This window comes from Mangifera indica, chromosome 11 (assembly GCF_011075055.1).
Source record: "Mangifera indica cultivar Alphonso chromosome 11, CATAS_Mindica_2.1, whole genome shotgun sequence".
Taxonomy (NCBI): domain Eukaryota; kingdom Viridiplantae; phylum Streptophyta; class Magnoliopsida; order Sapindales; family Anacardiaceae; genus Mangifera; species Mangifera indica.
The window spans coordinates 10,694,246-10,710,431 of NC_058147.1; the positions used below are offsets into that span (position 1 = coordinate 10,694,246).

Genomic DNA, 16,186 nt, shown 5'->3' on the forward strand with positions numbered 1-16,186 from the left:
TCACACCAAAAGGAACACCACTAACCATATTTACTAAAGCTGTGCTCATAGCACGATATTTTTATGATCATACACGATGCTCCACCAGTTTCACCGAAATAAAGTAAAAAAGAAAAAACAGACATAAATAAGAAATGATGCTTTCTTACTGAAAGAAGTAGCGAGAGAGAGCATTGTCATTTCAGTGTGCAAGGGGTTTCCCGTTGTTAAGATTATGACTGCAACGGCCGACGGAGTCCTGGTATCTGCAACACAGTTGATTCCATGATATATCCTATTTTCAAGTTTAAAGCAATAAGAACGAATTGATTGCTAAATAATTTCTATCTTAATGGATGTAAATAAGCTAAAAGAGTGATGCTACAAATCTCTGGTAAGATCCCAAAATTTTCATCTCAAGTGAAATGCCACTCTATACGGCACTGATTTGTAGATAATAAATTAACTGATACTTCTCAGAGTAACATTACATAGGATTATGTGTTACTGGGGATAGAAATTTTGAGATACCACTAGAAATCTATAATATTACTACTATCAAAACAATAAGCACAAAGCAAGATTGACCAGCATGATATTCCTTATTATCAAGTATAAAATGCTATTCTAATGATAAAATTAGAAACATTTTGATCTATTAATAGAACAAAAGGACTAAGGATGGATCGGCACAGATTGAAAACCAGGATATGGATACCAACCTCAACTCCATGAGGGCCAATTCGGTTCCGAGATATAAAATTGAGTATCAGTGTCACAAATTCCTCAGGAGCATCTTCCTGCAACAGTTTGTCATATGAAACTTGAAATTGTTCAATACTAAGTCTGTAAATATAAAGAACGTCTCAATAATATAACTGATGTGGACCTGTATAGCATGCCCAGTATGCCTCACAACCACCATCTGAAATTTTCCTTGCATTTGCCCAATTGTGAGAGGTCTGTTACAGTACAGTGAGAAAATTTCTCAGGATATCAAGTTGGAGAATTTTCATGATTCAGCAGCCATATGGTTTGCTGGAAACTAATCACTACTAAAGAAAAAACTGAAGTGTAATCTCATCTTGCCAATTCCATTCCCTTGGAACTGAACAATGGCGAATCAGTCAGCATAGAAAATTCTTCAAGTACAACTGAAATCTTTAGAAACTTACTGCTTAATTACTAAGCTTCGGATTATGACATTTATTTATATAATATTGCTTAGAATAATGTGAAGCAAGTTTGGTTGTACCTAAAAAATCTTATCCATGTTATAACATTTATTCCCCAAGAAATAGTTCCATTAAAAATGGTTTGGGATAATGATATCTATTAACTTGAAAAATTATCCAGTATGACTTAAAATAGACAACCTGTCCAGTCTGTCTGTTCCTGCTAGCAGCAAGAGCTTTGGGACTGGACATGACAAAAATTTCTCCGAAAGCCCTTCATACCTGCAAAACAATTCAAAAGTTCAATAGAAATGAATTTTTGCAAACTGAAGAGAAAGATAAACATCAGGTTACATACTAACATCAAAATGCTTGTTACTAGTATCTACTAAGGCATCTAATTGTTTCCCATGTGAAAGAGATTTGAGAAACAAGTTTACAGAAACAAACAAGATCGTAAAGCAATACAAACAGTCTTAACTAGAGTTGGAATATTTTCATGTTAAACTTTGATATTATTGACTTGGCCATCAATTATGATGATCAACAGTTACTCTGGCCACCAAAGCAATTTAAGGCTTCGATATTCTAAGAGATAAATTGAATTTAAGCAAGCCTCAAAGCCCAAGGTGTGTTAACTACAGGATTCCTTTATTCTGTTACACCCAGTCCAAGCTTAATTGTTGAATCCTTGCACATTCCTTAGCCAATATACAGGGACTATTAGAGTAAGTTGATAGCTAGCGTAAAACTGATGTTATATCCTAAGAAGGTCCACTTTGATATTTGAGCTGCCAAACTTTAAATGACAAAAATCTGACTAGAAGGATGGCAAAAAGAAAAAGGTGGGTTTCTTTCCCGTTAAACCAAAAGGAACCTTCAACGATGAACACTTAAAAATTAAACGAAATAATCAAAGGTATTATCTTCTTTTCACAAGTAAATGGTGAACCCTTTTTGTATATTTAAACCACATTTCATCTTACCATTAGATCTATCTTTGCAGGTGAATTTCAAAGATGAGAATGAAGTTCAATATACATATAAATAGATGAAGATTCTAAACACATTTACCATGTTGAAGCCAAGTTATTTGCATTTCATATACGATATATGTACTATATCCTTGAAAACAAGGCAAAAAATAAATATTTTGGTCATCTCACCAGACAAGTGTATGGTACATGCCTAAAAATCCATACAACTTAAAAGGAAAAATTGCCAATACCCAATCTTCCCATCACAAAAGTCATCTTTATCCAAGCACCACAACATTCTATGGCACTACCATTGCCCTCAGCATTGTTGTGCTACATTTGCTGAGTGTGATTTCTAGTCTAATGGTTTCATTATGAGATGAAAATGTTAACACTATTCCATTATAATGATATCTATAATTTTATTTTTCAGTGGGAAATTCAGTAAATTAATGAAAGTATCTACTTAGCTAAAAAAAAATATATTAGATTTTAAAGCCAAGTTGTCAAAATCATCCTTACAACAATTCCTATTATCAAAGTTTGTTTCTTAAATAAGAAAACAAGAAAAAAACTCATATTATCAAATGTTGACAGAGCTTTACCCTTCCTTTTTCCATAATTATCTGTCTAAAGAAGAAAACTCATATTATATTATGCCCTACAATTAATGTTAATCTGCATATCAATGTAATACTTTTAAGTGTGACCAAATAACAATCATACCATCCTCTCCAATATTGCTCAGTTTCTTCCAACTGTGCTCGATACACATAGCTGCAGCATAAAGTCAAAACAGTACATGTTAGCACAAGGACTTGGAAATTACATGATGATGAATGTCGTTAGGATGACAGATGCACTTACCACTTCTTTGAATCATCATACTTCAACGTGGGAGGGATAGAAACACGAGCAGAGTCAATATTTCTCAAAGCACCTCCTTTGACAGTCCATTCAATCTGTAAATTATAAAACTGATTGAGATAGACAAACATCAAGGGTAAGCAGAACACACTACATCACAGTTTTTGGCCCATTTCAAGGTAGATTAGATTGTCTTAACATTCAACTTCCATCCCCAATGCTGTTGGCATCCATAGTTGCCTTCAACCCAATACATGCCATTTAAATTATTTATATCAATATGATGATTCATCCATAATCTGGTGATCAGTCTTGGGTCCATGGTCAATGTCAGCAGTTTATCAGTCAACAAGTAACATTTTATCAGTGGTAAGATATTATAGCAGCTTAATACTGAAATGGGTATTTGTATGCTTTCAAGTTCTTTTAACTAGGATGTCAATTTACGGAATATATTCACTCTACCACCTATATTCATTATTATCAGAATGTTCTATAGATAGGCCTATTATCTTCTCATTTCATATAAAAGGGTAACTAAAACAATAAAACTTTCATCTATTTGTTAAATTCTTCATAATTATCCACTGTTTGCTTGTTTGATCAAACAACAGACACATGGACATCAAGTCAGCCCACAAAATCCAACTGATTCTCAAATAGTACTTGCATAATATATAGCTAAACTGCAGAAGTTTTAACCACACTCTAGAAGATCTAATGCAAAGATTGGTGAGGACAGCTCCTATACAAGAAAAAATTTAATGTATTAATCCAAAGTTCTAACATGCTTAGTTAGCTTTGACACAAAAAAGTAAATAAATAATTCAACAGAAGGAGAAGTAATAACCAGTTAACAAGAAAATCAATTTAACTAACCCATCTAGGAGATAGAATAACCCAGTCAAAGACATTTTTAAGATTTAAATAAAATATTATTTATCCAAGGAAGAGTTAATCCAATTCCACTCTGTACAATAAAGACAAGGGAAAAGAAAACAATATTCTGCATTTACTAAAACAATATACAAACAATAGAGTAGGTGGTTGATAAAAGCAGGGCATCTTTGAGATAAAAATAAAGGTCATCGGGGACTGGGTTCAAACCATGGCACATGTGAATCATAAAATACAGAAAAAATGGAGGTCAAACACCAACCTCAACATCAATATTCTTTGAACTATAAAATATTTCATCAATATTGTCAATAATGAAAACACTGGAACAATTGGGGTGTGAAGGAAATGTACATACCGCTTTTTCAATACTTGAAAAGTGCTGCATTCTGCTTGATAGGATTTTCTGCATATGTATCAATGAAGCCATAGCTGTTCCCTAAAATGACAACCAATATGACTTGACATACCATGTTTTAGCACATAGACAGAAAATAATGAGAATGTTAGTTTTTAGAAACCAAACCTCTACAACATCCACAACCACCAGCCCAGCCAAGGTACTCAATATTTTCTTTGCAGCAACATGCACAGCAACTGAGCCTCCCATGCTGTACATTAATGTCAACAGTCATATAAATAGTTGACCTCAGGAGAAGAGAGACAGAAGATGAATGCAACAACAATGTTCTCTTGAGAAGAAATTAATTAACAGCCTAAGTCATCATCAGTGGTAATTTCTGTTAGCAAACAGAACCTTGATAAATAGTGCAGTTATACATTTTGAAACATGCTGATAGCACAATTTTCATTTCTAGAAAAAACGATAGGAGCAGCACAGATATCTTCAGCTGATAGAAGCATTTAGCAACAGCAAGCTAATAGATTTAAAGTTACCACTTTGTCCAAAGGGAAATGCTACTGAAAGGCTAGCCTGTGTTGTGAGCCAATATGATGTACATGCTCCCCCAGGAATTTATTTTATTGACATATTAATATAATCATTCAAATGTTTACGCCAGTTAAGGACTAAAATCATTCAAAAAACAAAAATAATCAGCAAGAATCTTTAATAACTGAAACATAAAATAAAGGCCCTGCAACTGACAAATACTATTTGATTATTGCCTTTAAAAGTTTTAGCATCTTTTTGACCTCTGAAAATGTATTACACGGTACATGTGCAACACAACTTAAAAGGGAATAACTTATTTAAGAAGCACAACCTGTGGCCAACAAGCACAATTGCTGGAGGAGATTCTCCATACATTTCCTTTACAACAGCTAAAACATCATTGCACATAGTCTGCATGCATACAATTTGCTTTAAATCTCAAGGATGCAAAGCTAAAATAAGAAACTTCCACAACACAAAAACTGTAACATCCTTAAGTATTTCTTCAAATAAGTATTATCTGTACCTCAACAGAGAGGTCAAGATCATTTTCTGTGGACGATTTTCCATGTCCTCTCAGGTCCAAAGCAACTACCCGAGCTTTCTCCTTAATTTTACTAGTTGATAAAGCAAATGAAAGCCTGCCAAAATGAATTCAGTTAATCACCTCCATAAAGTCAGAATTCAAAATCAAATAATGCTAATTTGATTTTGTCTTCAAGAATTCAAAAGAAGTTTTCTTTATATATATATATATATATATATATATAAATATAAAACTTTGAGATAAATCAAATAAAAGACTAGACAGAAACCAATTCTCAAGCAGGAGGGAAGTAAAAAACAATGACAACAGTACACCAGTCAAGCCATCCAATTGTGATAACAAATGAAAAGACTCATCTGTTAAAAAAAGTACATCAGGAAAAAATACAAGACTTGAACTTTTGAGTCACTGAAGAAAACTAATTGAGCTATTGTATTGCACTATCCAAGTTGACTATATATTCCTCAATCAACATTCTATTCAGTGAAGTCCAGAAACTGCAGACTTAATGATCTATTTATGTAGAACTTACTTGACAGATTTTTGTTAATTCATATCATTTATATGTAATCTTCTTTTTTGGTATTGCTAATTCATTGATACTTAAGTTTTATAAATTTAGGGAGTTCAAGGAAGACCTGTGGTTTCTAAAATCACAGGAAGGCCGTAGACTACTTGAGCATCTTATAATAACTTTCTTTGCCTAATTAGTATTTCAGAAGCAGTTTTAATTAGGCCTTCCCCAATCAAAGCCTTAAAATATTTGTTTCTTAGTTAGGAATCCTACTTCCGACAAAAAAGTATATGCATCTGTAAAGTAAATTAAAGAGAAGAATATAAAATTTTCAAAGTTTTAAAATCTTTACATGAGGGTCCTCCAGTTTTAGTTGCAATATTTCAGAAACAATAGTGTGATTGCTGATCACTGAGGTTGATCCCAAAATTTTTTTCATCTTTCTGCTCTAAAATTTTTAGATCTACCTATTGTCTCCACTCTCCAGCAGCTATCAAACCATTTCACCTCAAATCAGTTACCAATTTATTTAAATCCTATTCACATCAACCAACAACCATGCATTCACATCTAGTGCATAAGATTCTGCATTTCCAATTTACATAACCAATCCTCTTATTAGGATTAAAATCAAATACCAAGTAGCATCTATTAAATCATTTTTCCAGGTAATTTTACACATTCAAGATAGTCAAAAGTCAACTTAGGATTTTCTCTGAACCAGAATTTTACAGAGATTGTGAGTGTGGAACCAAAATATTAGAATAAGCATATGAAATAAGATGCCTAGTAAATAGAAGAACTTGTATTTCCAACTTATTTCGACAGACCATTTTACATATATTACAGACAATCTTGGATAATCATCTTCATTCATTTTTAACATTATAGAAAAGGAACAGTTTCAGCTGAAGAATAGTCAATCATACCCAGAATATCCACCCCCATGCAGGCAAAAAACCACTGGTCCTTCTGTTCCTGCCATATATACATGAAAGACCTAACATGATAAAGCATATTAGAAGAGAATAACTACAAAAAAAGAAAAAAAACTAGAAAATTGTCGAAATTGTCAACACAAACATCATTTGAATCAGGGATGGAGACATCCTTCTCTTCATCAAAATAGCCCGACCAATCCAAAGGTGAGTATTTTTGCGGAGAACTCCTGCAGGCAAATTTTGGTAAATTAAAACAAACACCTTCAGTGAGATAATGAGAAAGAATACCAATACTATAGACATTAGTGAAATTACTTCATATATAGATATTATATCTTTGCCAGCCCTATAAATCTGAATAACTTGCCATATTTATACCCATCTCTCTCTCTCTCCCCCTTTACGATAATAAACAGATTTCCTTATTAAGTGCCAAATTTACAAAACACAAGAACAAGTTGTCTCCAGTGTACAGGAAAACATATGCTTGAAGCATGAGAGCCAATGACACCCAACACAAAGAGCAGGGCACTCAGAAAGAGCCCTGACAATTAAAAGATGAAGAATCAACAAAGTCCTCCACTGTCCCCCACACTAAACTATTAATTACTCAGCTCAAACCATAAGACAAATGTTTCCAAATCATAATGATAAAAGAAAAGATGAATTTCCCGAACTTTAGGGGTAGCAAACAAGTTAAACAGAAGCTCACATTTATCCCACAAAAAGAATGCTTTTTATTTCTTTTTCTATCAGTTGAAAACACATGAGACCTTCTTCAAGGGCTTCCTCTCCACACCAAACATAATGACAAAGGGAATCCCTTTCATTCTTGCGGTATCTCTTATCCGTTGCCTTTTTTCAAATTTGAGGGGTTAATTTCAGCAACACCAAGTCTCCCTCTTGAAATATGATGGGCCTTTTCGAGTGTTGAAACATGTGGGAAATGTGGCTTATCGATTGGAACTACTGAAAAGAATGAAAACACACCCGACATTCCATGTAAACTTTTTGAAGCCTTACAATTTTGATGGTGATGAATTGAGGCAGCATGCTAAGAGAGTTCCACCCACAGTTTGTACAGATTACAACAAAAAGTTGGCTAAGGTTCTAGATCACAGAACATTGGGGGCCAACAAAAAGAATAGAAGAACAGACTTCCTAGTGCTATAGGAAGGTGATGAAGAAGCTATGTGGGAAAGGGATATCATTTATGACAGTTTGAAAAACAAGAGTGTAGACTTACTTTGCTAGTATTAAAGACTGACATTCAATTCACAAATGGAGTTAGCATGTTTCTTAGTCCTTCTAAACTACTATTACAAAGTTGTTTAATTCATCAAAAACCAGGTAATTCCAATATTAACAACCTTGTAGGAAAGAATTAAATCACAATGCTAACATTGACAGCATCACTTTATTTTCCTTAATTTTTCTCACAGGGACATTATGCCTATATTTAGTTTTTATACCAAGAGTATAGACTTACTTTGCTAAGATTAGAGGCTGACATTCAATTCACAAATGGAGTTTGCATGTTTCTTAGTCCTTCTAAACTACTATTACAAAGTTGTTCAATTCATCAAAACCTAGGTAATTCCAAAATTAACAAACTTGTTGGAAGGGATTACTACTTTAAGCAGTTTTTTAATTTTCCTTTGAGGAAGTTACCTACAAAAATGAGGTTTAACTAAATTTATGTGTGCACAAACAAAAAAACAAATCCATATTAAAATGCCAATACATAAGCACTTAGTTCAACCATAATAAGAGTGTTATAAGGAGCACTTCCATAAAAAAGCCCTTATCAAATAAAACAGCATAAACCCTAAGGTCACAAACTAACAGTCAAGTAATCAAACATGTGGTTTGATCCAACAAGGTCTAAGTTTCCAATCTTAAGGACCACATACCTGGCAGCAAGCCAAGAGTTATCTTCTTCCAAAAGATTGTAGGATTCAGCAGAGGCCCCAGTTCCAAATTCAAGTTTGCTAAGCGGGTTAGGGATTCTGGGTTATAAAAATAAATAAAGCAAAAAAACACTTTATACAATTTTTCAAATAGTACTCATTGCTTCCCTTAAAAACATTTCCGTGTTTCCTAAAAAGGGCATCTATCATTCCAAGTACTCCTCTCAAAAGTTATCAATGCTTTCTTAATCTCAAAAGGCACACCTAAAATGCATTGTAATAAGATGACTCCAATCTTTCAATCTAGAACAAATTTCATAAACCATTACTAGAGACAAAACATGCACATAGTAATTATCCCAACTGTTTACCAAATGGCATAATAACTAATTTAGCCAACATTTCACTTTCCAAACTCATTGTTTCTTTAATGCAATGATCCCAAATCAACCAACACATTACCTAGAATAAAAATTTTCCGACGCTTGCTTTACAAGTGAAACATAGTGAAGCCATTATTTACGAAAATACATAAAGAAATCAAATTAGAAAACCTCTTCATTTTCTCAATAATTAAGTTTATGAAAAGAACACAACAAAAACAAAAATTCAGAAACCCCTAAATTTCAATATGTCATACAACTAAAATTATGAATGAACTGAATTTATATAAAAAAAAAAAAAAGCTAAAAAAATATATATCTTAAAAAGAAATCATATTATAAAACTAAGAAAGATTTTTCACGCTCTTAACAATAAAGTTTACGCAATGGAAACCATAAAACAACCGAGTGAACGCATGAAATGTAAACAGTTAACGATTGAGAAGGAGTTGAAAGCTTACTGAGAGGGAGAGCGAAGAGGAACAGAGGCGTAAGCGGTGGGCAACGGCGCTTCGCTCCGTTTTGACGGTTGTTCTAGCTCTTCTTCTAAGCTCTCTTCGGGTAGTGAACTGAGATTCGACGAATCCATTGTTTGATCAATTCAATTCTCTCAGGCTATGAATTGGAGGAAACCAAAATTGTTTTATTTGATTATCGGTGTGGGAGTTTTTTAAAATCTTCAATCTTAGAGGGATCTTTTTGAGATAAAAAATAATAACCATGTCATATCACCAAACTAGCCAGTAAATGAAGCAGACGGACAAAAATACCCTGCTCACAATTTCTTTCTCCAAGTATAATAAAATTTTATAGAATCGGAATTCAATTTTTTGTTTTGTAAAATAAAGAAATGTAAACGATTAAAGATAAACACGATTGGTTGGAATATTTTCAAAAGTGATTGGATTTAGCAGAGAAAGTCATAATAAATATCTACCAAAAAAACCAATAAAATTATATGCATTTAGAAATTAAGATAAAATAACACTTAATCTTATATATATTTGGCAATTTGTTAGTCTGATATGACTCAATACAAAAAAATCATGTTAGAATTAAGTTATTTTCACACAAAATTTAATTCGAATCAATCTGACATGATTCAAATTTCAAGTCGTATTAAGATTGACAGAAAAATAATTTAAATTGATTTAAATGTTTAGAAAAATATTATTTTTAGTAAAATTTATTAGAGACAAATTAAAGAAATGTTGACGAACAAGTATCAACAACAGTTTGAAATACTTACATATTACATATAATTATATAGTTATAATTACTCTGATTATTTTTTATTTTTATTTTATTATTCATTAGCGAAAATGAGATTTAGTTATTAAAATTATTAACATGTTTTTAAAGTTTTAGTTTATAATTTTTTAGATCATCTGTAAACAAGAAAATTGTTTTATTATTTGTTTTATCAAGATAATTTGATGAAAAAATTAAAACATTAATCACACTTAGAAAAATGGAAACAATAGACAATCTTAGATTAATTTGAATTATGTCAGGTCAATCCAAACATATTTTGAATTGGGTCAAATTGAAATTTTTTTATACAATTCTAATTTGAATCGAATTAGAATTACTGGTCTTCGACCCAAAATCTTAATTAACACAATATGGTATATAATCTAATTATACAAACTTTTAGATCTAATCACATGATAATTCAACAAAAGCAACATTTAACATTACAACATTTGTATTAGAAGGAAAACATCAATGTTAACAGCAGCAAGGAAGAGCAACTACCACATTCAGGAGCTTGGAATAGACCCAAAGAGTCTAACAAGTCTAATAAGGTTCTTTTGGATATTCCGATTAGACTAATCACAAGGTCAAGAGCTAAGAAGATACAGCAAACCTTAATTGGGTTGATTGAAGACTTAGAGGCAAAGGTAAGTTCACTTAAAAGGGATTGGATATTTCAAAGATTTAAAAGAAAGGTTAATCTAATTCAAGCCCAAGTCCAAGAGTTATTGTAATTTCAACCTAAAGAAGTTTCAAGGGTGGTGTCCAAGGTTGCTTAAGTAGGTTTAATGTTATGTTATTTTATAATAACTTGTATTAAACTAGAATTGTTACTTAAGCTCAAAACTTATTAGTTGAGTTATTTGTATTTAATGGGCTCAATTAATATTTGTTACAAACCCAATTGTTATGTTAATTTTAATTAGAGTTTTTGGATAGTTAAATAGGTAATGTGCTTAGGAAATATGGAAATCCATTGGGTCATGGGTTATGTTAGTCTTTTTAAGGTTATGATTGTTTATTATATAAACATATTTTTCTCATAATGAAGGATGGATGATGATTTAATCCCGAGTTCTTTTTCGTTTCAAACGTTGAGTCTTCGTATAGTATTGCTAAGGTTCGCATCAAATGTCAAAAATTAAAAATCATATCATCTTCCAATTCAAAAGCTCTCATATTATGATAGAGATAATAACTAGAAAAATAATAAATATATAATGAAATTAATACATATTAGATAAGAGTTTATATTGCCTCTAATCTCTTTTAAAAAGGTTATTATATAGATAACCAATTCTAAATGGTTTTTTTTTTTTAATTTTGAAAATAAATTAATTTTATTAGCTTCGATATAAAAAGGCTCTCTCTTTATGCATTAATTTGCATCCATTAATTTGAAAAACTTTGCTTGCCTACCTAGCCAATCAACAATCAATATGGACCATAATACCCCTATTACACATTATTCATTGTGTGTTTTTTGGTCTTTTCGTTTTGTTCATCAACATATTTTTTGGAGATATTGAATTTTGTTGCCCTTGAAATTAACTATCTATACATAAATGTTACATATTTCAATGGTTTGACAAATATACCACAAAGGTGCAAAAACCCCAAAATATCTTTGTTTTCACCGTGGACAAGTCTCCTCTTGTGACACATTGGTGGCAACCTTGCAAGGGAATATCTAAAAAACCATTCTCATGATTTAGCAATCACAGCCTTGAAGGGGAATATCTGAAAAAGCAAGAAAAAACTAAAAAGCAAGCAATAATATTGGATTTAAATAAACCCAATATTCCATGATTGAAGCAAGCATTCACCGATCACAACAGACAATGAGGATGAATCTTCAAGGATTGGCAGCCAACGACACCATGACAGGACAGTAGGTTAGTTTGTTTCCTTTTTTTAGGATGTCGAATGGATTCTTAGTATAGATTTGTTCAATGGGTGGTTGTTTACGAATTGAATTAAGCATTGGATGAGTTTTTTGTTCTCTATTTTTGAAGATTTGCATTGAACAAGTTGTCATTTATGCCATGCCTTAGCGTAAACGCCAACCCAAAAAGGCCAACTCCAAAAAGCCAACCCTAAAAAGCCATCCTCAAAAAAGCCAACCCTCGAAATGCCAACCCTAGCTTGGTGCAAACGCCAAAGGTTGGCAATACTTATACTAGTTCTATGAGGTATACGAATTTCAAATGCATATGACATTTTTAGATGAAGATGGACACTATAACCTTCATCAGGGCCAAACTAACACTGATTAAAAGAGTGATATTTCAAACAACCTATGTTGGGTGCTTATTGGATTTGGTAGAACCAAGGTTTAGCTTTGTTTTTATACATGCGATATTACTTCATTTAATTAACCGCAATGACTAATTAAGAGAAATGTGATTCAGATTAAATGATGTTGAGGTTTGATTCAACTCTGTTGAGTTTGTGCTAGTGATTGGTATGATCTTTGGGTATGACATGGAGGTATTTAACTACGCTGATTATGCAGGGCGTCCTTGATTGAAAAAGGAATACTTCACAGGTGTTGATAAGGCATTAAGCTGTGAAGACATTGAAAATGCAATTGACGAACAAATTTGGGGAGATAATGATAAGGACATTGTGAAGTTCACAACATTATATTTTGCATTTTCAAGACTATTAGAGGTGGACAATAGAAAACTAATCCAAAATTGTTTTTTTCATTTTGCGTTTTCAAGACTATTAGGGTTAGACAATAGAAAATTAATCCAAGATTGTTTTTTGCATTTAGTGGACGATCTAGATGCATTTAGTTGATACCCATTAGGTTTGTTGTCATGGAACAAGACAATTGAATCCATACGGTGGGGCATACATAATAAATATGAGTATTGTCTATAGCACTACCCATCTTACATGAGTCCGATCCATATAGAAACAAATGATTAGGTCCCTTTTATGCTAAAGTAGAGGACTGTTGTACTGTTAACTTGGGATGATGTTTGAACATTTTGGGACATTCTTCCGGTAAGTTAATTATTGATAGATTTATAGTTGATCATTCCATTTTCCATTTTATTAATTCTTGTAAATTTTTGTTATGTTCCACGAAGTGATTACAACTGCATTATGTCTAACTCAATTTAAACGAGAATTTGAATGGTACATATAGGTTATTATACTTCACATGTTTACTATGTCACTTTTACATATATGTTGTAGTTATATATTACAGTCATATTAGTTACATACATATGATATGTGAGAGGTCCCGATGAGTTTTAATAAATGTCATCAAATCGTTCCCTACATAGGCAATTTGTTTGGGCAATAGTATTGCATAGTAGACATGTGCTATATCACTATAATATATCAGTTAATGATATTAGACACAGTGGATATACACATGGGTAAACAATAGAACCGTTTAATGGTTGGAGAACTGACCAAAGGTTATTATATTATATTGTTTATCGAACGTGACCACTAAATGATAATCACATGGGCATTAATATATAGTCAATGATATATCGTAAATTATACTAATGTATAGATCCTTTGACCTGAGATATCACGATTGTACTTCTTTTCGAAACATATAATTTATATGGTGTATATCATGAGGCTAATCATGTCTCGTTCAGAAGCCGATTTGATCATATGTTGCTTAAGCGAGAGGACAGATGATGATCATACAGGAATCTTTCGACTTAAATGCTCCTGAGTTCCTATGTGAATATCAAGAAACATAAAAATCTAAGATACTGGCCAGTGCAGATAAAAGTCCACATGAAAAAAGTTTTGATGTGGCACGTTCTGATATATTAATTGATATTCAAGAGATTAAATATTAGATTTTAACATTTCATGAGTCCAAATTTAATCAGGATGTAACGACGGAGGGATTGGACTACATGGTAAGTATAAGTAAGAAAGGTTTATTTGGCATTATGTGATGCTTGTACTTCATTGTGATGTAGGGGTCATGGGACATTACTAGATGACACCACATGATCAACAGGAGCTTTGTTTTGTAGCGAAAAACAAAGTATATCGGTTAATGATAGTTTTGGGTTATACAGTGATATAACAAAACATATCATCCGATATGAGGCCCACGACTATGTCACTATAAACCTTGAAGGTCACACCCATATTTCAAGAAAGAAAATTGTACAATGAAGCTGAAAATATTTATCCATGATTGGCTAATACTTTACGAGAATAAAAATGACACTTTTCAAATAAGATTGAGAAAAGGTGCAAAATTGTTATTTTACACTTTTTAAACTGTTTAGAAAGTTGTATGAATAATTTTGGGTACAAATTATTCAACGTATATCAAATTATAATTTACTCTTAATTATCAACCAATAGGAAATGGACACATGATTTAACTTGATAAATATCAAGTTTAGGCTTAAAATGGGAGAGAAAAAAAATTGAAAGAAAAAAATTTTTCCTTTTCTTCTTCTTTTAGCTATGAAAGCTTCCATTTTTCTTCTTAAAGAGTGCAAGTCAAGAGATCACTTATTTTAGTGATTCAAGTTTCTTAACTCCAAATTAAATTACAAGGTGCAAAGTAATTTACATATTTCTATACTTTATTTCTTGAAACAATATGTAAATTTCGTATTACCATTATTGCATATGATGTGAATATGATTTAAATTATTTAATTTTGTTACCAAAATCCTATAGATGGTATCAAAGCAAGAGTTTGATCCTTGAATGACAAGAATATGTCATACTTTTAGGTGTTTGAAAGTGTTAGTAATCAAAACCTAAAATATAAGTTTTATTATGTGTGATTGGTTCAAACTAAGTGTACATATGTTATTAGAAATATTTTAATAGTATTTAAGAACCTTTAAGTTGTTGAAATTATGTTGGACAAATTTTGACATAAAACTCCTAATTTTAGAAATTTGAGTATTTTTTAAATTAATAATTTAATCATATTTTATACATGATTATCATGATATTAACATGAATTTTAACCTTGACTTTACATGGAGATGTGTTATGGATTCATGTATGATTCTACACATATTTTTGTTTATTGATTTGATATATAATATGGGTTTGGTGAATTTAGTAGCGTTTTGCCGTTTAAATTCTAATAATACTAAATTCTAATAAGTGGTTTTTTCTCAAATTTTCAAAGAAAGAATATATATGAACTATTGATTGAATTGATCAATTTAGAGAATTATGTGATTGGCTATTTCCGTTTTCTCCTAATTACGATTGGATTCAACAAATATATGATAATTTTTTGCGTTTTCTTTTTTATTACCATTAGTAGTTAGGGGATTGCGTTAAGTGATTTAATTATAATTGTTGAATTTTGTTTGTTTAATTGATTTATAGATTCAATTTTACATATAGTTGTTGAATTTGTCGACGGAGTTTTATAAATAATGTTCAACTCAATTTGTCAGTTGTTTTTTTGGTTTAGTGAATTTGCTTGGTTGGTAGTAATTGCCTTTGTTATGTATTTAGTGTCGGGGGAATGAATGATTGTAAGCCAATTTTTTTGTCATTATTTTTACTTTTTTCGGGCATTGTTGAATAGAGATGACAATTTCGATCTGATTTTAGAGGCTCCGACCCTCTCCAACTCTAATAGTGAAGGGATTTTCTGATAGAAACAAGGAAATGGGGATAGAGATGAAAAAATCTTCATAATCAGGGATGGGTCAGGGACGAGGATACATGTATCCCCTCTCCGCCTCCATCATTGTCCATTTTATGTTAATATATTTATTTAAACTAAAATATCTTTATAACTCATCAAATTTGTTGAATTATGTTTTTTTTTTAAGATTTACAATCATCATTGTTTTTTTTATG

General features: G+C 31.7%; 1 protein-coding gene across 5 annotated transcripts; it reads right to left on the reverse strand.

Annotated features, from left to right (window-relative positions):
- On the reverse strand, window positions 1-9,762 carry LOC123228960 (protein phosphatase methylesterase 1-like). 5 transcript variants are annotated; one of them, XM_044654488.1, is made up of 15 exons: window positions 9,547-9,762; window positions 8,706-8,783; window positions 6,935-7,019; window positions 6,781-6,851; window positions 5,317-5,431; window positions 5,122-5,201; window positions 4,422-4,506; window positions 4,254-4,334; window positions 2,999-3,093; window positions 2,858-2,908; window positions 1,356-1,436; window positions 1,064-1,087; window positions 869-941; window positions 702-779; window positions 1-245 (listed from the first exon to the last, which is right to left on the reverse strand). In XM_044654488.1, the coding sequence occupies exons 1-15, from the start codon at window positions 9,672-9,674 to the stop codon at window positions 213-215; spliced, it is 1,158 nt and encodes a 385-aa protein (XP_044510423.1). In that variant the 5' UTR covers window positions 9,675-9,762; the 3' UTR covers window positions 1-212. The 5 variants fall into 5 exon arrangements, with proteins under 5 accessions (XP_044510423.1, XP_044510422.1, XP_044510424.1 ...); XM_044654487.1 differs by having other exon boundaries at window positions 8,706-8,801; XM_044654489.1 differs by lacking the exon at window positions 1,064-1,087 and having other exon boundaries at window positions 8,706-8,801; window positions 9,547-9,760.
- Between the last annotated feature and the right edge of the window lie 6,424 nt (window positions 9,763-16,186).